Raw genomic sequence first — 22,676 nt, 5'->3', positions numbered from 1 at the left:
GGCAGAGAAGGATTTGGGAACTAATATTTATATAACTAAACATATCTCAAGGAAAAATACAGAAAAGGTTTTGGAGATTGTTTTGAAACAGTATGTACAGTTCAAGCAGTCTTCACCCGAGTCTCTTCAGAGAGGGGTTTGGCAGCAATCACCTCTCTGTGTTGTTGATGTCCTGTTATTTCTACTCACTGAAAAGAAGCAGAGGTGGGGCTGCAGTTTATGTTTTCAACAATACAGTGATCGAATAACAGAGATTTCTTTCTTTATAGAGTCGACGAACTGTGGTACCTATTAAGAACGATGCCCCTGCCAGAGATAACAGAGGTAAATGTTATCTCTTTCCATTTCAAGGAAGTAAAAAATATGGGAACATTTTAACCTCCTGCTCATCTAACATTCCTTAATAATTCTGCATTTCTCATTCGGTATGTATGCATGTGACTCGTGAAAGACATGGTACCTCATTCCTAGAATGATTCCTATGTATATTTAGGAATTTATACTATATGAATAGTATTTATATGCAAGTTTAAACAATTCAGCATTAGGAAAGTTAAGCTGAATGAACTGAAGGTGCAAAAATTTGAAGTTAATTAACTATGCTACATTAAATCCTGTGTGGACTTTTCCAAATTAAAGCATCCTCAGTTTGCTTCAGCTTAATTGAGTGTTTCAATGCACACTAGGTAGTGTACTTAAAATTGTTACGCTTACAATTTTTTAACTTAGTTTTGTAACAGCGTGTGTGTAAACATTTGTTCAACGAGTACTTAAGCCCTACGGGTTATTTCTCACACTACAGTTAATAGCAAAAAATTTACAAAAAATGCTGAATTACCACAGTAGGATAGGTAGAAAGTATGTATTGGATGAATACAGATATAATGCATCTATAACATGAGAAAGAATAGTTACTGCTTATTGTTTTCATTTTCTCTCCTGCGTTAAGCATAACTAACTTGTACTGATGGTGGTGATGATTCTTCTTCCAAGCTTTAATCTCCTGTCATTAATTCAGAGTAGATTCTAGTCCATCTGTTTAAACTTGAAAAACAAGTGGGCTTGCATATCTTTGCAACTGTTCATACTCTTATGGTGGATGATTTGGACCACTTTCTCCCTGCTGCCATTTGCCTCTGGGGGTGTTAACCAAATCGAAAATCTCAGGAAGAGGGGATAATTTTTTTCGAACTAATACAGTTTAAATTTGAGACATGTTATTGATGGGCTCTCCTCGCATCCATACATGTTGTCCTTTGTAGTGAATGGTCTGTTTGGTATGGAATAACCCTGTAACTTGTGTTTTAATAGGTCCTATGGATCCTACTATTCACAGTCGGCCTGTGTATTTGTTGGCCTTGTAATTAAGCTTTCCTCAGCACACTGTCTTATTTTGTGTAATCAATTTGTGCTGTAAACTAGATCTCCTATTGTATTTGGAATGATCCGGGCATTCGTCTTGTCTGTCCCGTTCAATACCTTTTTCCATAGTTGCCTCCGTGTTGCACAGTGAACTGGCCTTTGTTTGGAGCGTCATCGCTGGCTGCTAATCAACGCTGATACCTTCACTTTCGTGCTCTTCTGGCAGTCTCTGTTAGGACCATGTGTAGGCAGTGGGCCAGCTGAAGCAAAGCTGCTTGAAGCAACTCTTTGAGAAACAATTTAAAGCATTCATCTCTAGCAGAGAGGCTTGCACGCTCACCACTCCCACTGCATTCGCTGGGAACAGGCATCACTGCATCTTCAGAAATTGGCATCCTTAGCACGTATAGAATCAATGCATCAGTTTAGACATACTGATTGTATCTGTGTCCCTTCCAGTATAGTGTTAAAAGGGTTTGTTCCTTCCGCTCGCAGGTTGAGCTGCACTTCGCTGCCTTTCATTTGTATCCCTTTGTACCTCCAGAGGTCGTAGGCTCAATGGGGCGGGACCATTTTGTAATGTCTAGAGAATATTTTCTTACTCGGTTTTGGGGTATGATCACAATACATATATATAAAATTTCAGCTCTTTAAGCTTCAGGCCTGCTTATTTCCAAGTACACGCTTCATTCTATGTGCCTAATAACTTGTACTGATTCTGCAGTAGAGTATTTAAAAATAGACACGTGCAGCGTTGGTACTTAGTAATTATGTTGTGTATAACATAACACTAGGATAAAAAAGGCTGCATGCCAAATGTCTTTATTAATAGGCTTTCTACATGGATGGCTGCCCTTCACCCCCAATAAATTGTTGTGTCTGGAAAGGGGCCTTGTTTGATCTCTCCGTAACAACAACGCATGTCAGAATCGGGTAGAAATGGTAGTCTTCCGTGTCCAGATGAGCTTTGTGCTTTTCCTTTGCAGTGGTTGGTTCTGCACGTGCGCGACCTACTCAGCTTCCCGAGCAGTCTTCCTCCTCTCAGCAGAATGGTAGTGTTTCAGATATATCTCCAGTTCAAGCTGCAAAAAAGGAATTTGGACCCCCTTGTATGTAAACCGTGTATCGAGGATTCATTCATTCTGGGCGTTACATGTACATTCTCTTGGATTATGTTGTTGTCCATAAATGACAAATGGTCTACAGGCGCAGTTGTCGGTGGGCTCCCTCGAGGAGCTTTTTCAGAGTGCTGCGGCTAAACAAATGTTCACTTTTGTCATAGTTGTGCTGTTATTTGCAACTTGGTTTGCCTTTGTCTTTTTTTTTTTTTTTTTTTTTTTAACCATGGTGGTGCTTTTTCTTCTTTTTTTAATTTGCCTGGGCTTTCTTTTGATTCAAACCAAGAGATCACATGTATCAGTCCAAATATTTTTTGAGGGTCATTGTCCTTATATTTTTGGTTGTGTGATTATTGTCCCATCCCCATGACTTTTTTCTAATTAATTTATTTTATGAATTTTAGAAATTAAATTGCCATAATTATTCTGTACTAATACTGATTTGCTTGAAAACCTAGTTGATATAAATGCATTCTAATTATTGATAAATTAATATAATTGAAAAGCTACAGTGCAAATACTAAATTCATGCAACACTGAACATATTTTAAAATTTTATCATTTTCTTTAAGCACGTAGAAAATCTAATTGTGTAAAAGAGGTTGAAAAATTGCAAGAGAAACGTGAAAAAAGAAGGTTACAGCAGCAGGAACTTAGAGAAAAAAGAGCTCAGGTTAGTATTTTTAGCTCGGATGGAAAAGGTATGTCAGCAAGAGAAGAAGTTTGCAAAATCATTGTGCTTTTTTCAGTCTTTAATAATTTTTGTAAACTGTAATAATCTAGAAATTAAATACTTTCATCCTGTATATAAGTTTGATAAATATTTTGGTGCTTGGTTGCATTGCTGTCATAACCATTACTTCAGACAGTTTTCCACCTCTTTTTCTTCCTACAGAAATAATTGCTTACAGTTGTTGATCTTGCTGCGTGTTTTTTAAAGATCCAAGTACTGATGACAGCTATTTCTTAGGGAAAATAATCAAATCTTGGGCTTTTAGATAGGGCTGTTATTCTACAGGAGGTATTACAACATTATGATAAATTGTTCTTTATGATCTTTGCTGCTTTGTAGGAGATCTATTTGAGGCTCAAGTTTGACCAGTGACTTTTTTTTTTTCTTTAAAGCAGTGTATGCATTTATACTTTAGCTTTGCATCATGCAAGCAGCTTCGCAGCAAGTTGTTAGAAACTTGCGGGAAAGAAATGAAGTTACTAATCCTGTGAGAAGAATCTCTTAATATTAAATGACTTTCTGTCAAAGTGGTGCAAAAGCTTCAGCAAAACTAGTAGCATAATCTTGTTGGCGGCCCTGTGTGTATGTGTTAGTCTCTAAAGAGATACTACCAATCCGCTACTGACAGAAGTACCACCACCAAGTAAATAATTCAGGCATTTTACTTCATGGTTTAATGATGTGTCTAAGTTGATGTAAAATCACCTGTGTTGAATTCATGTTCTCTAATTTCTATCCATTTACACAAATGGAAAACATTACTATGTGTTTACGCGTGAGGAACAAATACTTTTTGGCTTTATATATTAAAATACTTTGATGTGGTACTACACCTAAAATTTTCTTTTTATTGCTTCTGTGAAGACTCCCTTTCCATCTGAGTTTTAAACTTCAGTATGAGGAAGCTCTGTTTTTCATGGTGACCTGTATGTACCTGTGCTTCCTGTTGCTTTCTGTATTCCTTTGTTGTTGTTGTGAAACGCAGCAGTAATTAGCTGAGCATTGTCTTGTAGTGGGCAAGACCTTTAAGCACGGTTTGAAGAGTATTGGGCAAACAGTTTTTCTGTAATAAGCAGCACTCCTTTCTGAATGTTAGAAGGAAAAGGAAGTGTTTCAGCAGGAATACGTTTTGTGTGGACCTACTGTCAGCAGTTTTTCGTTCACTGTAGTCAGAGTGAACAAGACAAAGGTACAGTCAACTTCTGGTTACCGGGATGCGGTTTTATCTGAGGTGAGGATCAGCTGTGTTCCAGGTGCAGAGCTGTGATGAGCTGGCTCCCTTTCACCCCAGTGCAGTGCTTTCTGAGAGTGCCTACACCGTGTCCACCACCAGCTGTCATCCAGAAGGAGTTTGACATAGTCTGGGGGGAGCCGTGCAAAACTTAAATCAGGTCTGAGCACCAGAGCCGGCTATGTATGGCATCAGCAGCGTGTCCTGAAACGGTGCAAAAACTGACAGTCGTGGGTAGAAGTGACAGGAAGGATGTTTGATCGATTCTGCAGAGGACCAGCTCTGCTCACAGTAGGCTCAGGCTTAGCAGGGCTTGGAGGGGCTCCATGCATGGCCTCTTAACGTGTCCATTCGCTCTGGTACTGATGGTTCCAGGCTTAGGGATGGAAGGTCTCCTCATCCTGCATGTAGCCTACTGTGTATCCTTGGGATTGCTTCTGCTTTTTGGAGGGTCTGGAAGTGTTGGAAGAGGTTCCAATGCGTTCAAGTAAGTGTAGGAGTTCACTTAAGATTAGTAGTAGGATCAAGCTCCTGTAACCAACTTGGGATGCAGCCGGGTTGTGTTTAGAGCACGCGTGTGTTGTACCAGTGTCACAGGGTGTATCCTTCCATCCGTTGGATCGCGTTATTGCAGATGAAGCAGCATTGACTGCATGTGTTACCTGCTGCTGTGCAATTGTTCAGAGGTGTTTAGTGTGAAGATTGCAGCAAAGGTGGGAGTCATTTCTCTTTCTTGAGTACACTGTTAATGAGTCCTTAATTAAAAACTATTTTCTATTACTTGCCAACCAAAAACATGAAGTAGAAGGCATATGATTGCTTTGCTATCAGTAAATTAGCTACATCAAACTGGAAAAAGTCATTAAACTTGCATTTGAGACTTTTCTGGTATTTTGGAGAAAAAGCAAGATTTCAGTTAGTGTGTATTTTTCTTATAAATAAATGTAGAAGAGACTGAAATCTGACTGTTTCAGGAAAAAAAGGTATATTAGAAATTCTGTTGCTTACTTCCCTAGGATGTTGATGCTACAAACCCAAATTATGAAATTATGTGTATGATAAGAGATTTCAGGGGAAGTTTGGATTATAGACCACTGACAACTGCAGATCCTGTAAGTACCCCAGCAACATGGAAATTTGTTATCCTTCTGTATTTTTGCTATGTGTTTTCAATTTTTTCAATGTATACCTCTGTCTGTAAGCATAAAAAATAAGTAGTTTAATATATATTAGTATTCGTTATAACATGGGTTTATTTTTTCTGTAATTTGATGATATTTAAATTAGTAGTTATTGAAAGTTCTAGGTTACTAAATTATTGTTAATTATGTTATGTCATTTATATATTTTTTTTCTATAAAGTAATACCAATACGTACTAAGTAGTCACTCAGCCTCTGTATTGTAATTTTTCCTGGGATGCTAGGGGATGTGCACCCAAAACCATTAAGCTCCTCTGAAAAATCCTGTTGAGTATAAAAATTAATATTTGATTTTGAAGGTGATGAGCGCCTTTGGTTTGCAGAGAAGTCAGAGGAGCAGAATCCTTAAATGATAAAGATTATCACATCTCTCAGGAGATCAGAGATTGTGACAATTTCTGTCAATAGTGTATCTACCCTGTTAGAGCTGGATTTGCTGGCAATGTTCCAAGATGTTCCTGGTATTCTACAGGGTTAGATCGCTGTCTGCAGGGAGTTTTGTTAGTGTGTGGTTCTCCCTTTTGGGTTCTTGGCTATTGTACAGGCACAGGGGACTTTTACATGTTCAGATGACTCACTGTCTTGGAAATTTCTCTTTGTTTAAATGACAGGTTAATTAATTCCATAATAGAAGTAAAATAAAGTAAAATATCATATAACTGAAATCGAAGTATAGTTCACTGAAAGATTGTTTCCTTTGCAGATCGATGAGCACAGGATATGCGTTTGTGTACGAAAACGACCACTGAATAAAAAAGGTATGACCATTGAAGATTTTGCTGAATTTTTTCTCTGAAAAACTGCTTCTGATAGTTACATTATTTTTTTAAAAGAGATCTAGAAGTACTCATGAAAGGTGAAACTGTTATACTAGACAGTATGTGTGACGGACCCAGAAAATTAATAAACTCATAACTTGGATAAAGAGGGGGAGAAAAGTAGTTTAACTGTCACCGTTATATGGACCGTGAGCTGAGGTGCAGAGAGGCTGCAGTTTTTCTCCAAGGCCGTCTAGGATGTATTTAGTTGATCTGGGAATTAATTCTGCTGTAATTTCTTCAGTATTCTTACATTGTCTTAGGATCACCATTCTTTTAAACTATCCTTCAAGTGATCTCCTGACCAGAGACCCACCCAGTGAAAAATTGCATACACAATTTTTGTACATGTATTTTTATACTTTCAAGTGGTCTTGAATCAGACATCAAGGGAGCAATTCAGGTGCTTAAATGCTGATGTCTTATGCCATGTGAGGTGCACAAATGTGTCCAAGACATCCTTGCAGGGAGAGCGGGTTACATACAAATTCGAGACTGGTATCCCCTGGAGTTGCTGTTCAGGGCTGGGCAAGATACCATGGGGCATCTGAAATGCCACTAAAAAACTATTAGATACTGGGATGACTCCCTAGTGAGATTTTTAATATGTGATTAGTATTATAAATTTTTTTCTTACTGCCTGCTTGTCAGACTGGAGTCTGTATTCCAAACAAAATCATTCAATTTTTCAACTCCAGCTAAATCCCAATCTTCCCATGAAGTTCTTTACTTTCAGCAGGAAATTAAGAATGCAAATGCTTCTGGATTGCAGCATATCTGAATCCAGCGCTTAAGTAAGCCGACTTTCACTTTGAAAGATGTTTCTTTCCTTCTCTTTCTATTGTATTTGGTTTATCTAAAGGACTCAAAGAGCATCAGTCTGACAAGGGATGCATTTATTATTTTTGTGCTGTCAGGACTACACATTGAGGATTATCTGGAGTATATCCAGAGGAAGATGGGAGAAATATACAGGAAGGGGAAAACATACGTTGATACCTGTATATAGTTAGGATTTTTGTCTTCTTTTTTCCTCCAAATTGCTGTTTCCCCTACTTTATTTTTTTCTTCATTTTTACCTTTACTTTCTTTTTATTGCCTGTATTTTTTTCTCATAGTCATCTGAAAGGAATGTATAATCTCAAAAATTGGTTAATTGAAACTATTTTGCACAACCTATTAAAAAAGGCATTCAATGTACAAGTCTGGTAGTAGTTCAATGTCTCTTTCAGCATTGGAGGTTATCTTTCATAAAGTATGACTTAAAATCTGACACATTTGGGGGAAATGTCACCTTCTACCTGTGCTGAAGGTGGACAAAGTGAAATTACAGTAAATGAGAGCAAGGTGTCATGAGTTGGGATTCAGACATAGGATTTGTTTTTGTGAATGTTGCATACACATTAGGTATCAGTGATTTGTAGCTATTGAAAAAATAGTTCAGCAGTGTTTGTAGGAAGTGGGTGTCTAAGTAAAAATGAGGTTGGCACTAAAGTTATTTTGCATTTTTAAGAATAAGCTGTAGTAAAAAGGTACTAATGAAATAATCTATGCAGAGGGTGAACCATAGAGATAATCTAGTATTTACACAACACAGTCTTTTGAAAACACACTTCATAAGAAACAGTAATTCTCATGCCACATTTTAAAATGGAAGAGTAGAAAAGAATCTAATATACTAGTGTGTAAACCCCTGAAGAGAAAAATAAAATTAGCTTGTTTTGTCAGTCTCACAAATGCAGAATTATCACCAAAATCTTTAGGTGTTGCCAGCACCAATTGTCTGGTGGATTGGCTTTGCAGGAAGTAGGTGTTCAGATTGACTTTGTAAGATTTTATTTCAGTGATGTATATTTATAAGTGAGAAATGCATGATGGGTTTCAGAGAGACTATTCCAAATTTCCATCGGCAGGGAGTATGGGTTCTCATAAAAAATGGAAAGGAGTAGGTAAATGTCTTATGCCAAACAATCGTTTAAGAAAAAACAGCTTTTGACTGCTTAAACTAAAAACTTTTTGCTAAAAGAATTGACTGTTGTACATCTCTTTTCATCCTTATACTTTATTTCTTCTCTGTGATTACTGCAGAATAATTGCATTTTATTTTATTGCAGTGCAGTTGAAAAATTGATTATATAATGACTTGAATGCATATTTCTGTTGGTGTGTAATGTCATGCAATGGTAACCATTGTACAGTTTGATCAGTATGTTAACTGGTGAAAAGATTTCTATCTGATTGTATAAAGCTACATCAAATTCTTGAACTGCATGCCTCAAGAAATTTTACATAGAAATGTAAGTAGGTCACATTAGTGATCCTGACTGTACACACAAAGGATCTTTATTTTTGTGCTTATTATGGATCACTGAGTTCTCTGCTTTGCTGACTCATATCTCATCCAACAATTAGCAGTAAATTGTAGTACTGTGTAGTAATTACAACCTGGGATCTCACTGTTGAAATCGCATCTAGATGGCTTTTGTTCCTTCCCAGTGAGAGGAAGGATCATCAGCATTCTCAGCTTTTTCTGCTTACAAGGTAATTTTTAGAGATGATTTTATTTAGAGAAATTTTGTATTATAGAAATATACTTTGGCTTCCAGGAGGAATACACGAAAGAAAATGTCCGTGTAGAATGAAAGCAAGATTTTTGTTTTTGAAAGCTGTGAACATGACTGTAACATTAAGGATTTAGGGAAAATAAAAAGATAAAATTTTAAAATAAAGCAGATTACTGTAAGGATATTAATTTCTTTGTGGTTTTAAATTTGACAGTCCAAGCTCAGTGTCCGGTTTCTCCCATAGAGAAGTTATTTATAAATAACTCAAAGGATATGGCAGTAATCTATAAAACAATATAGAAGCTCTGAGGAAAAAGAACTCAAACCCATGGAAAGCGTTATTACAGAGTCCATAACAGGCTACAATGATAGTGCTATAATTAATGACCTTCGTTTTTCTAATCAGCTTTGTAGAACATCTCTTTAATTTCTAGCAATTGGTAGGATAGGATGACTAGAATTCCAAAAGGAAATCTCTTATGTAGCAGATTACTATCTAGGCATTGGAAGCCCAAATCCATTGCAGTGTTGTTACTTGGAGGAGCTGTGTTATTTGTGATGCTATAAGAGTGTAAACAATGAAAAAATGTGAAAAATAACGATGTGTTGCTAGTTAAATATCTATTTCATTTACTTTATAGAAACTTTAATGAAAGACCTTGATGTAATAACAATTCCTAGTAAAGACGTTGTGATGGTACATGAACCAAAACAAAAGGTGGATTTAACAAGGTACCTAGAAAACCAAACTTTTCGTTTTGATTATGCCTTTGATGACACGGCTCCTAATGAAATGGTTTACAGGTATGTGTATATGCTTTCTTTCTTGTGAATCTTTTTTCTCCTGTATCTATCTTCCGTGTCAATAACTGTGGGATTACCTTGGTCATGGACTTCAGTCCTGTTCTCTGTGTTACCAGGCATGTATGTTGCTACCTCCATTCTTTTGCCTGTTTACTTTTGTTTCAAATCTTTACCCTGGATTCTTCACCTGAAATGTCATCTCCACCTCCATTGACCTCAGTCCTGTTCTCAGTCCTCGTCCAAGCCCTGCTGGTTTCCAGGCTGAAGTGTGTGTTGCCTGCCTCCTCAGCTACTGAATATTTGCACAACTTTGTGAGCTCTCCATTTGCCTCAGGGTTATCGTCTTACTAATTAGTGTGCGTGCAGCACCTGAGGAACCTGAGTCATGGCTTTTGGTCTTCAGGAAACTTGGAAGAAAAGGACAGCCCCAGCCCCGAAGAGCTTGCAATTTCAATATAAGATAATTAAGAGATGGAAACAAATCAGGAGAGGGTGGGGAAAGAGTACAAGGAAAGCAAAAGAGGTTATATTGCTATATTGCTGAGAAGCCTGGGGGAGCTTGGCTGCAGGAAGCGGTCTGGCTGATGTCACGCGGAGGTGCATGGAGCTAAATTATCTTGCTGAATCCTTCCGATTAAAAAAAAACACCCAACAACAACACAACAGCAACAGAGACACTTTTGCTTTCATCCCCAAGGTATTTGGATATCCCATTTTCTCCTTTACTCTTCTGTTTCACTGCAGCTGGCATGGAATAACACACACGGCGTTTTTAAAAACGTGTTTAGAGGTAGCCGTTTACCTTCTACAAGTCACTAAACGGAGGAGATACAGTAGTAGGCAAGGTTCGACACCATGACAGGTCATATAATCATGGTATTCAGCCTAAATACTTTGAAGCTTTTTGCAGGTAGTATTGATACTTGAAAGGAATTTGATGAAGATAATTTTCCTTATGCTTGGAAAATGATTCCCATAGCCTTAAGGAGTAGTGGCAGAGAAATATCTTAATTCTTGGTTTTTAATGCAACAACTAGGAAGTAAAAGTTAGCATTGTATCCTGATTGATGTTGGACACTGACATCCTGTTGGTGGATAACAGAAAATTCACTGTAAAAAAATTATTAAAAGGCCTTGAAAATGAAAAATTCTGGTTTATGCATGATATAATTAGGAGGAGGAGAGTGGCGAAAGTAAAATCCAGGTAGTCTGTTAGTTTACGCTAACAAAGGACTTCTAAACGGCAAAGCCGTGCCCCTGGAGATTTCTGTATCTAATGGTTCACCTACTCATAGCATCTTTCCTTTCTCGGTTCTGAAGAGCTGCAGGAGAGCGATCCACCTGGTGATGTGTGCCTCTTGCAATAGTTCCCCTCCTGCTTAACTATCAGTTCCTCTGCTCTCCCTTCTTCCTGTTACTTATCTTAGTGTTTAAATGTGAGGGGTGTTTCTTGGCATACAGTATTGTTGTATTTTTGTATTGAGTTTTCTCCAGAAAATTTTTATTAGTTACATAATACATTAATGGTAATACGGGAAAATATTGAAAGATCATTGTATTCTTACTGAAACGGTAAATCTGTAGCCTGTGTAGCAGTACAGGCATTTTCCTTCTCCCTTATATGGCACAATAATATTACTTGAAGGACAATCTGCATCAAGGCCTCCTGTAATAACAGAAATAAGAGCAGATAGGTATCATCATCTGCTCTCACCAGAACTTCAGAGTCCAGTGGGGAAAAAAATTAGTGAGGCAAGTTACTCCAGTTTTCTCCAGTATGCTGAAATTACTCACTGTATTTGTATATTGAAAAACGTTCTTCAGTTTGAGGGAGAAAAGTACTGCTCTTTTTTAATTATTATTATTTTTTTTGCTTAAGCTGTATTTTAGATATTTTGAGTCCATGAGCAGCAACCCTGAATTGCAAGTTTTCATTAATATTAAAAAACACATGCTAGTTTGAATGGGTATGCCTTTTGAGTTTTAAAGGAGAACCAGAGTTTACATTTCTGAAAGATCAAGATTACAGATACAGGTTCTAGTAAAAGTAAAGTTGGAATGTTTTGGCATGGTACCATTTGGAGTTGTATAATGCTTTATGAAAACTTTGCTAGATATGTTTGTATTTTACCTTACTTTAAAATAGATATAACTAAGTCCCTTTTTTATAAATCAGCAAAATAAATAATTTCAAACTCAATTAAACAGAGATAATGGACTGTGCTTCTTAAGTGGATAGGCTTTGTGAAATTTTGTGTTTCATATACAAAAAGAACAAACATCAAAATATGGGAATACCCTCTTGAGGACAAAGGAAGTATGTTTAGAAGAAGTAAAAAGGAAAGGCTAAAGCTGATCAGCAGTCATCTGGTACATTTTTGATGAAAATTCATGATTCAATTAAACTTAGATTTTTGCATAAACCTCTACTGGTGAATGGCTTGGTCTTGCCCATATTATTTTTCTAAGTGACGTGTGTTTGTTCCAAAGTGGAGTGAAAGAAGATTGTACACCTCTGTGTGTCTGTAAATAATAGTTCCCATTTCTGTCACTTAGCGGTACTTTATGTGTAAACACCTGGAAAAAGTTTAGAAAAAGAGACTTTTGCAGAGAGACTCTTACCTCCATTGGTAACCATCCATTAGTTTACCCTTCGCTTTTGGAGTTTTTAATGAAATAATGGTGATAAGCAGCTGAAGTAGGAACAATAACTCTGTGTTTTTTAAAGTAAAAATTAATTCTCTAACATAAAATAATGATACTTTGAATAATTTTTGACACATCAAATAATACTTCAGGGATGACTAGAGTTTTCCATTCTGAAGAGCTTGGATATCCATTTTCTTGAGCCTTTTCTCAGTGTATGTATGTTCTCAAAATATTAAGATGTGCAATGTTGGTTTGGCTTGTCTTCTAAATTTAATCTTGGAAGCTGATTTGGGGAGAAAAAAAATCCAAACCCAAACCTATAGCAGGATTTTAGTATTGCCAAAACCTAAGTATTTGTCGCTGTCGGGACAGCCAGACTTCCCTCCCATGTCCCCAGTGGCTCACCTACTACAGGTGTCTTCTTAAATACGATCCGGATCCGTCAACAGCTCTGCCCGCTGTCTTCAGCTTCACTGGGCTCCGTCCCCATGACTATTTCCAGTCGTCTTCTTCCTTAGCATCACATCAGGGTCACCATTTGTGGCGATTAAAATACACGGACTCCGATATGCAGGATTGAATTCGAAATCCAAATCACGGAATCACGGAGTTTCAGAGTTGGATGACCTAGAGATCATCTGGTCCAACTCCCCTGCTAAAGCAGGATTGCCCAGAGCACATTACTCAGGACTGCATCCAGGCGGGGCTTGAAAATCTCCAGAGAAGGGGACTCCACAACCTCCCTGGGCAGCCTGTGCCAGTGCTCTGGCACCTGAACCGTAAAGAAGTTTTTCCGTGTATTTGAACGGAACTTCCTGTGTTCTGACTTGTGCCCATTACCCCTTGTCCTGTCACTGGGAACCATTGAAAAGAGCCTGGCTCCATCCTCCTTCAACCCACCCTTCAGATACTTGTATGCCATAATAAGGTCTCCCCTCAGCCTTCTCTTCTCCAGGCTAAAGAGTCCCAGCTCTCTCAGCCTTTCCTCGTAAGGGAGATGCTCCAATCCCTTAATCATCTTAGTCGCCCTTCTCTGGACTCTCTCCAGCAGTTCCCTGTACCTCTTGAACTGGGGAGCCCAAAACTGGACACAGTATTCCAGTTGTGGCCTCACCAGTGCAGAGTAGAGGGGGAGAATGACCTCCCTCCACCTACTGGCCACACTCTTCCCTATACAGCCCAGGATTCCATTGGCCTTTTGGCGACAAGGCCACATTGCTTGCTCATGGATAGTTTACTGTCTACCACGACCCCCAGATCCTTCTCCTCCGAGCTACTTCCCAGCAGGTCCACCCCTAACCTATACTGGTGCCTAGCATTCTTCCTCCCCAGGTGCAGGACCTTGCACTTGCTTTTGTTGAACCTCATTAGGTTCTTCTCTGCCCAGCTCTCCAGCCTGTCCAGGTCACGCTGGATGGCAGCACGGCCCTCTGGGGTGTCAGCCACCCCACCCAGTTTGGTATCATTGGCAAACTTGCTGAGGATACACTCTGTCCCCTCATCCAGCTCATTAATGAATATATTAAACAAGATTGGACCAAGTATTGACCCCTGGGGGACGCCACTGGTTACAGGCCTCCAACTAGACTCTGTGCCGCTGATCACAACCCTCTGAGTTCTGTCCCGCAGCCAACTCTCAACCCACCTCGCTGTCACCTCATCTAGCCCATACTTCCTCAGCTTCCTAATGAGGATGTTATGGGAGACAGTGTCAAAAGCCTTGCTAAAGTCAAGGTAGATGAATCTATGACTCTTCCCTCATCTAGCCAACCAGTTATAACATCATAGAAAGCTATCAGATTGGTCAAGCATGATTTACCCTTGGTAAATCCATGTTGACCACTTCCAATAACTTCCTGTTCCTCAACGTGTTTGGAGATGACATCCAGAATGAGTGGGTCCGTTACCTTCCCAGCGACAGAGGTGAGACTAACCGGTCTGTAGTTCCCTGGGTCCTTCTTCTTGCCTTTTTTGAAGATGGGAGTGATGTCAGCCTTCCTCCAGTCCTCAGGCACCTCTCCTGTTCTCCATGACCTTTCAAAGACGATGGAGAGTGGTCTAGCAATAACATCTGCCAGATCTCTCAGCACTCGCGGGTGCATCCCGTCAGGGCCCATGGACTTATGAATGTCCAGCTTGGCCAAGTGGTCTCTGACCTGGTCTTCCTCAACTGAGGGAAAATCTTCCTCTCTCCAGACCTTCTCCTGTGCCTCCAGAGTATGGGATTAGTGAGGGACAGCTTTAGGAGTGAAGACCGAAGAAAAGAAGGCATTCAGTAACTGCCTTCTCTGTGTCTTCCACCACTAGGGCACCTGTCTCATTCACCAGTGGGCCTACATTTTCCCTAGTCTTCCTTTTTCTATTGATATACTGAAAGAATCTCTTCTTATTGTCTTTAACTGCACTGGCCAAGCTGAGTTCTGATTGAGCTTTGGCCCTTCTCATTTTCCCCCTACATAGCTTTGTCATATCTTGATAGTCCTCATAAGTTGCCAACCCCCTTTTCCAGAGAATGTAAACTTTTCTTTTTTTCCTGAGGTCCAGCCAAAGTTCTCTATTTAGCCAGGCTGGTCTTCTTCCCCGTCTGCTTGTTTTTCAAAACATGGGGATGGCCTTCTCCTGTGCTTCTAAGAGCACCTGCTTGAAGTATGCCCAGCCTTCCTGGGCACCTTTGCTCTTCAAAACTGCATCCCAAGGGACACTCTCGACCATGCTCCTAAACAGGCTAAAGTCTGCCCTTCGGAAATCCAAGGTGGCAGTTTTGCTGGCTCCCCACCTTACTTGATCAAGAATTGAAAATTCTATCATTTCATGATCACTCTGCCCAAGGCGACCTCCAACCTTTACATCCCCCACAAGATCTTCTCTGTTAACAAACAGTAGGTCCAGTAGGGCACTTCCCCTAGTTGGTTCCTTCGCCAGCTGTGTTAGGAAGTTGTCTTCCACACACTCCAGGAACCTCCGGGACTGTTCCCTCTCTGCTGCGTAGTATTTCCAGCAGACATCTGGGAAGTTGAAGTCCCCCACAAGAACAAGGGCAGATGATCGTGAGACCTCTGCCAGCTGCTTATAGAATACTTCATCGGTTTCTACATCCTGATTGGGAAGTCTATAACAAGCTTCCATCACGATGTCTGCCTTATTGGCCTTCCCCTTAATTCTCATCCATACACACTCAACACTGTCATCCACACTGTTAAGTTCCAGACATTCAAAACTTCCCCTAACAGAGAGGGCCACCCCACCACCTCTCCTTCCTTGTCTATCCCTTCTGAAAAGTTGGTAGCCATCGATCACAGCCCTCCAGTTGTGTGTGTCCTCCCACCACGTTTCTGTGATGGCAACTATATAATAGTTTCCTTGCTGTACCATAGACTGTTAAGTATTAATGTGTCTTCGCTAAATGAAAATACATAATGAGATTTCTTTTTATTCTGGAAATGCATTCACAGCTCGAGATGTCTTTTTAATGCTAAAGAAACCAAACTATAAGAAGTTAGAACTTCAAGTATATGCAACAGCTCCTCCTGTTTATTCCCCATGCTGTGTGCATTAGTGTAGATGCTGGGCTAATTGTCCTGCCACTTTCTTGGGGGGACAAGCCCTAATTCGCACCTGATCATGCTCGGACACTACTGTATTTACCAAATTATCACTACCCCTCATGTCTTTGCTGCCACACAAATCACCATCCCCCACCATCACTGAGACAGGCTGCAAGACCTTGCTAACACTTTTACACAGAGGCACTGGTACGCTTCTCCCAGGCACCACTTTTGTAATCCTGGTCTCATCCCCATCCCCCTTCAAACCTAGTTTAAAGCCCTATAAATGAGTCCCGCTAATTCTCGTCCCAGGATCTTTCTTCCCCTTTGGGTTAGGCTTCCCCCACCTGTTGCCAGCATGCCTGGTTTCCTGTAGATCAGCCCATGATCAAAAAAGCCAAAGTTCTGCCGGATGCATCAGTCTCGGAGCCAGGAGTTAATTTCCTGACTCCTCCTATTTATCCCCTGGTCAACCCCTGCAAATGGTGCGATAGAGGAGAACACTATTTGTGCTCCCGATCCCTTAACCAGCCGTCCCAGGGCCCTAAAGTCATTCTTCATTGCCCTTAGACTTCTGGTACCTACCTCATCACCACCTACCTGAAATACCAGTAGTGGGTAGTAATCTGATGTCTTAACCAGGGAAGGGAGTTTTCTCTTTGTGTCCTTAATTCTGGCCCCAGGGAGGCAGCTGACTTCCCTGTGGGATGGGTCTGGTCTACAGATAGGGCCCTCTGTTCCCCTCAGAAGGGAGTCACCTACCACAGTTACCTTCCTTTCTTTCTTGGCTGAGGAAGTCCTGAGGCGTGGGGGTGGGTGCCCAGCACTGGGCATCTCACTGGATGGATCATCCTTTCCATCCTCAGTCGCCTGATTTCCAAAGCCCTATACCTATTCTGCAAGGGCAATTGGGATGGTGAGGGGGGCTGTGAGGGGTTTCGCTTGGCTCTCCGAGGAGGAATCTGACTCCCCTTCCCCTTATCCCTTGAGTCCTCTCCTTCTGCCCGGTGACAGGAGGGAAGGGGATCATCCACTCCTGATAGAGCCCCTTCCTGCTGCCTTTGCCTCAGGGTATGGCTCCACCAATCTGTTTCATTTTCACAGTCTCTGATAGTTCTTAACCTTTCTGCCTCTTCCTTCAGTTCGACCACCTGCCTGAGCAGATCATTTACTTGATCACACCGTATGCAGGCAGTGTCTCTGGCTCCCTGTGAGAGCAGTGCCAGGCTCAGGCATTTGTTGCAGCCCGAGACCTGCACAGCCACATGCTTGCACAGGGGCTCAGTCCAAGTTCCCATATTCTTTCTTGCAGCGGCTTTTGACCGTTTTGCGGCCATGTTCTTCTCTTGTGGCGGGAAGTGGTGAAATCTCTGCTATCGGCTTCCCGCTAGCCCTGAGCCCGTGCCCCTGCACGCCGATGTTCCTCTGCTTGCGCTTGCCCAGCTTTATTAAGCAAGCATGCTCTTTATATACTTTCCTACCAAGGCCAGTAATTTTCTACTTTACTTGTTTGCACCATCATATACTGTAAAAGATCACGTTCCCACCGAAAAGGGAATCTCTCTTCCCTGTGAGCAGCACCTCCATATCTAGGGAGTAGCTTCACAGAACTTCATCGTCTGCCAAAACAGTGCTGCAGCTGCTTATTCCTCCCTATTAGTTCTACCACACTTAACCCTTCTTTTGCCTCAGTCCCCACAAGTATTTATCTGCTCCACTGTCCTACTTCTGTGTCTCCTAACTCTGTCTTCTTTAGGGAGCTCCAAACTCCATGTAGTGTGCTGTGCTGTGTTGCGTCATTAAAACATGTTTGTTTTTTTTTTTTTCTCAGGGTTTAAAGGAGAATAATATTGCTGTAAAATAAATGGGAGAGACCGTGTAGCTTTTATTTGATTGTTTTTGATATTTTAATGCCTTAGAGCTGGTAGTCTCTTTTGTGCAGGAATTGATGTAGATATGTCCTTTGGCCTCTCAAAGTACAGGACCAGTTTTGTTGTTTCTGGCCATAAAATTTATAGCATCCTCATGGTACTAGCATTTTAAAGTAATTCAGTTTCTAAAGTACTGTTGTTTTTTGCATTTAAGGTTTACAGCTCGACCATTAGTGGAGACCATATTTGAAAGGGGAATGGCTACTTGTTTTGCATATGGGCAAACAGGCAGTGGAAAAACCCATGTAAGTATTTAAGTATTTCTTCTACATGTCAGCAATACTCTTCTTTTTATGTATGATACACTTAGATAAGTTCTAATAAGTAACAAATACATAAGTTAGAGCTCTATGATTTTTATAGTGTATTTTTGATTTTTTTTTTTTTAAATCTAGACTATGGGTGGTGATTTTTCAGGAAAAAACCAAGATTGTTCTAAAGGAATATATGCACTTGCAGGTGAGACTTTATCAATCTGTTGGCTGTTTGCAGATTAGTTGAGATCAATAAATTATCTACTCCCTGTCGTACAAAACACAAAGGTCTACATATTTTGCATTACAGTGGAGCTTTGGTAACATCAACAGCAGTTCCTAGATGTGTAGTAGTAAACTGTGTACAGTAAAGTAAATGTATATATAGATTACTTAAAAATAAGTAATAAATATACTGGATGAATAATTAAGTTTATAATTATGGGGTCTTCTGCATCTTCCAATGTAATGTGGCAGTTTAAACTGCAATGCTTTGGACTTGGTTGACTGACCTTATCTGTTGCAAAATATGAGAGATGCCGTAAAATAGACTGTTAAGCATTAATGTGTCTTCGCTAAATGAAAATACATAATGAGATTTCTTTTTATTCTGGAAATGCATTCACAGCTCGAGATGTCTTTTTAATGCTAAAGAAACCAAACTATAAGAAGTTAGAACTTCAAGTATATGCAACATTTTTTGAGATCTACAGTGGTAAGGTAAGTACCTGATCTTTCTCTGAGGAAGGGGAATTTCTCTTTCACAAGTGTGATTTTGAGCTTGTCAGATAAAAGATTTTTTTCCTCTTTGTACTAAATGTTTTATTTCAAATAATACTTTACAATTCCCTTCCAATCGTGTTTTTTTCCGTGGAATGCTTTGCATGTTTTGATATGGGATTTGAAACAAAAGTGTCTTTTAAAGCTCCTCTTTAACTGTTCTGTTTCCCCCTCCCCTCCCTAAGGTTTTTGACTTGTTGAACAGGAAGACAAAGTTAAGAGTGTTAGAAGATGGTAAACAGCAAGTCCAGGTGGTGGGATTACAGGAACGGGAAGTCAAATGTGTTGAAGATGTTCTTAAGCTTATTGAAATAGGCAACAGCTGCAGGTATCTCCCATAGCTTACACCAGTTTTTCGTTGTACGTTAAAGAATCAGAACAAGATTTTTTGGGGGTCTCTTCACAGTGATGGCTTTTTAATACGCAGTGCGTTCTTTGATGATGTTGGCTGCAAGTAAGGAACCTGCTTACCTTTTAAATATAGATATTTAGAGTTTCTCTGTCTCCTAGAGAGAGAAATAACTGACTTTTCTACAGGATGTGAACTGCATGCATTATGTAAGCAACTTACTGACTTAAATTCACATCATTTATAATCTGGAATATTGCCAGATTCTTCAGATCTAGAAGGCCTTGATACATAGTGACAGAGGTTAAGCATAAAATTTTTATTTTTTTTTAAGTATCCAGCTTCATTGTTTTTAAAATTAGCCTTGTGCATAGACTGCTGCCTGATCAGATAAAAAACGCCATCAGCATTTTACATGTAAGCTCTTTGGTAATCTGAAATCTTTGAAGATCTGATTATTCTTGCTTTTAAAAGGGAGGTAAAATGTTACTAATCTTCCATTTCTGTTTGAAGAGATGGAAAAAGAGGTATGATTATACGATGTACATCCAATGATTAGGGTTGTATCTCTAGGGTCCACAAGAACATTACACGTGCTGTCAACATATGTAAGAAAACACAGGACTCTGTGTGAAAAAGCTATTGTTCTGAGGTTAGCGTGCTTAACATGTATGGTCCTTCGCCTGTTCATATGTCCTTCCCTTCTCTCTTTTTGTTTAAAGGACATCTGGCCAGACATCTGCAAATGCACACTCATCTCGGAGCCATGCAGTGTTTCAGATTATTCTCAGAAGAAAAGGGAAACTGCATGGCAAATTCTCTCTGATTGATTTGGCTGGCAATGAAAGAGGAGCGGATACTTCCAGTGCAGACAGGCAGACGCGACTGGAAGGTGCGGAAATTAACAAGAGCCTTTTAGCACTCAAGGTAACTGAAATGTTTCCATTGCCTTTGAGTAGGTGGGAGCCTTCTACATATAATAGCAATCGCTATTAAAACGAGTGTTTTTGCAGGCTTTGCTTGTCTGTATTGTCTACTGATGTGACAGGTAAAACAATGTATTGATTTTTCCTCTAAATGCCAGAAGGAACACTTGGTAATTACCAAGTAGAAACATTGTGCTATCAACTTGCAGGTAGTTTAAAAAAAACCAAACCAAACCAAACCAAAACCTCAACAAAAAGTCCCCAGTAGTTGAATTTGAAGACTTTTCTGATATATATCTAAAATGAGAGGACAGATGACTTACTTTGTACTCAAGGTCTGAAATACTAACTGGTAATACTCTTACTGATCTCAGTATTTGCGTCTTTTTAATAAAAAATACAGTTACGACATATTTATTTACTGTATTTATTTACTGCTGTAATTAATTCACTAAAGAACACAACAGCAACGTGTCCAGAAAGAGCTAAGAAATAGATTAAAATAAGTTGGAATCCATTTTTGACTACTCTACTTTGTAGCAAATTGTCTGATAGCGTCACTTTACAGATTTTCATACATTAATCCAGGACACATCAAGAGAGCTAAGAAATATTATTTAAATATTCATATGCCTTTTTTTTGTTTGTTTTATGCTTCTCAAAAGAGGTTCAGCCTAAATAGGGAAAGTAATTTTTTGGTGTCAACTGAGGAAACAGTGGTTTGGACTATCTCAGAAGTTATCTCTATTGTTGGTTAGTTTTGCTTAGGTTTACTAATCTCAGCACCAGCACTGATTTTATATAAAGAATCTGAACCCCCAAATCACGGTATTTACTTTCTTATCCCCAGTAGAAGCACGGGAGAAGACTTGTATCTGAGATCTAAGCAGATCTCACAAAACACCACAAAATTGTAACCTGTAATGTGTCACTACAAAATTGTATGGCGTGTTGAAAAATTGGAAACAGCAGTTCCAAAACTGTGGCCTTTTTTGATTTAGCATCAAAGTAAATAATGCAAGCAACATTGTGTTGACGTTATCACTTGTTTCCAAATGTAACTGAATAAAGCTGGTTTAGTGTGGCTTGGTTTTTTGTTTTTTGTTTGTTTTTTTTTCAGTTAACTTGTTGATTTTGTACTGGCTAGTGCCGTCAGTGCAATACCCATACAACATACTTAGTTATTTTCATACAGCTTGCCTTTTTAATTATAGTGAAAGGCTCTGCTGCTGCAGTACTAGTGGTTGTGATCTAAATTATATGGGGAAGGGGAAATAAAAATAAGTGGAGGTCTTACAGAGATCTAAACAGTGGTACAAGAAGATATAAGTTTCTCAATTATATGTTAGTTTTCCATTTTTCATCTGTGCCCAAAACCATTACACAGCTTTTTTCATTTGTATTCAAGAGCCTTGAAGCTATTGTGAAGTTCAAATTAAACTAGTGTGTTCTGAGGAGTGGTCTTTGGTGCTAATCCAAGATTTGCTTTTTGCATTTGGGTATGTCCTGTCTTAACCTGTTCAGATTTTTGGTACAGGAAGTTATTTCTGTAATGTCTCTATGTGGAAGTAGTGTTGTCATTTTGTTACCTGGTTTTCTGAGCTGTGATGAAAAGGAAAAGTAGTTAAAAACTCCATTGATTTAGAAGCTGGCAGTGTCCTCCTATAATCCTTGTACTAATAAGCAGATAATCCAATTCTAATTTTTCAGGAGTAAGCAAACTAAAAATCATTACAGTAAATGAAAATATCTTAATGAACTTGTTGGTTGCCATATCAGTAATTCGACATACACATTTGTTACTGTTTTTAGTTTTTAATGTCACTTGTTGAAAATATGTTGCCGCTCTTTCTGTCTAATCTGCGTTTCTCCCTACGTAAGTGTAGTAGTAATGTACAAATTAAAAAAATTCACGGAATGCGCTACCTTGCTCACCTGAGTACTGAGTCCTTTTTAGTATTTGCATGTGAAATTCACATTCAATAAGCTTCAGTCTTTCTGTTTGTCTGAGCTGTGTCCATTCTATAAAATTTAGCTGGTGAGTTTTTAAAATAATCACTTTAGTTAAAGCCAACTTGCCCTTGTGTTCGTTCTGTTCTGTATCATGGCAGCTTTATTCTGAGGCCATTTTTAGTTCTCTTTTATGCTGTTTCACAGTTGCGATGCTTTCTTGGACTATCATCCTGCAGTTTCTAGCCTGGCTTTTGGAAGAAGCTGTTTCTAGGAAATTTCAAAATGCCACAAGGATACGGCTGCAGCTGGTGAATTAGCTGAACTACTGTAGAACTATTCTTGTAATACAATAGCCATTCCATCTGTTAGTGCTGCTAAAAGCAAAACTATAATTTGAAAAGCCTTTGCAGTATGGTTGTTTGAAGAAGTTCTGTGTGTAGACGTGTTAAAACTGTACC

At 39.3% G+C, this 22,676-nt stretch overlaps 1 protein-coding gene across 3 annotated transcripts in view; it reads left to right on the top strand.

Annotated features, from left to right (window-relative positions):
• Positions 1–22,676, top strand: part of KIF2A (kinesin family member 2A) — a 62,341-nt gene that overhangs the window by 23,467 nt on the left and 16,198 nt on the right. For 2 of the 3 annotated variants that reach the window (XM_082497548.1, XM_082497547.1), the window contains exons 4-14: positions 270–324; positions 2,349–2,471; positions 3,053–3,153; positions 5,461–5,556; positions 6,349–6,403; positions 9,669–9,831; positions 18,111–18,201; positions 18,352–18,415; positions 18,839–18,930; positions 19,176–19,318; positions 20,062–20,266. In XM_082497548.1, coding sequence (XP_082353674.1) covers positions 270–324; positions 2,349–2,471; positions 3,053–3,153; positions 5,461–5,556; positions 6,349–6,403; positions 9,669–9,831; positions 18,111–18,201; positions 18,352–18,415; positions 18,839–18,930; positions 19,176–19,318; positions 20,062–20,266 — 1,188 coding nt within the window. The remainder of the gene's footprint in view (positions 1–269; positions 325–2,348; positions 2,472–3,052; positions 3,154–5,460; positions 5,557–6,348; positions 6,404–9,668; positions 9,832–18,110; positions 18,202–18,351; positions 18,416–18,838; positions 18,931–19,175; positions 19,319–20,061; positions 20,267–22,676) is intronic. The other variant, XM_082497549.1, reaches the window with a different exon arrangement.

The sequence above is a fragment of the Vanellus vanellus genome (genome assembly GCF_965231255.1).
Source record: "Vanellus vanellus genome assembly, chromosome: Z".
NCBI classification, from domain to species: domain Eukaryota; kingdom Metazoa; phylum Chordata; class Aves; order Charadriiformes; family Charadriidae; genus Vanellus; species Vanellus vanellus.
The sequence above is the reverse complement of the archived record's forward strand: the minus strand, read 5'-3'. Positions and strand labels throughout refer to the sequence as shown.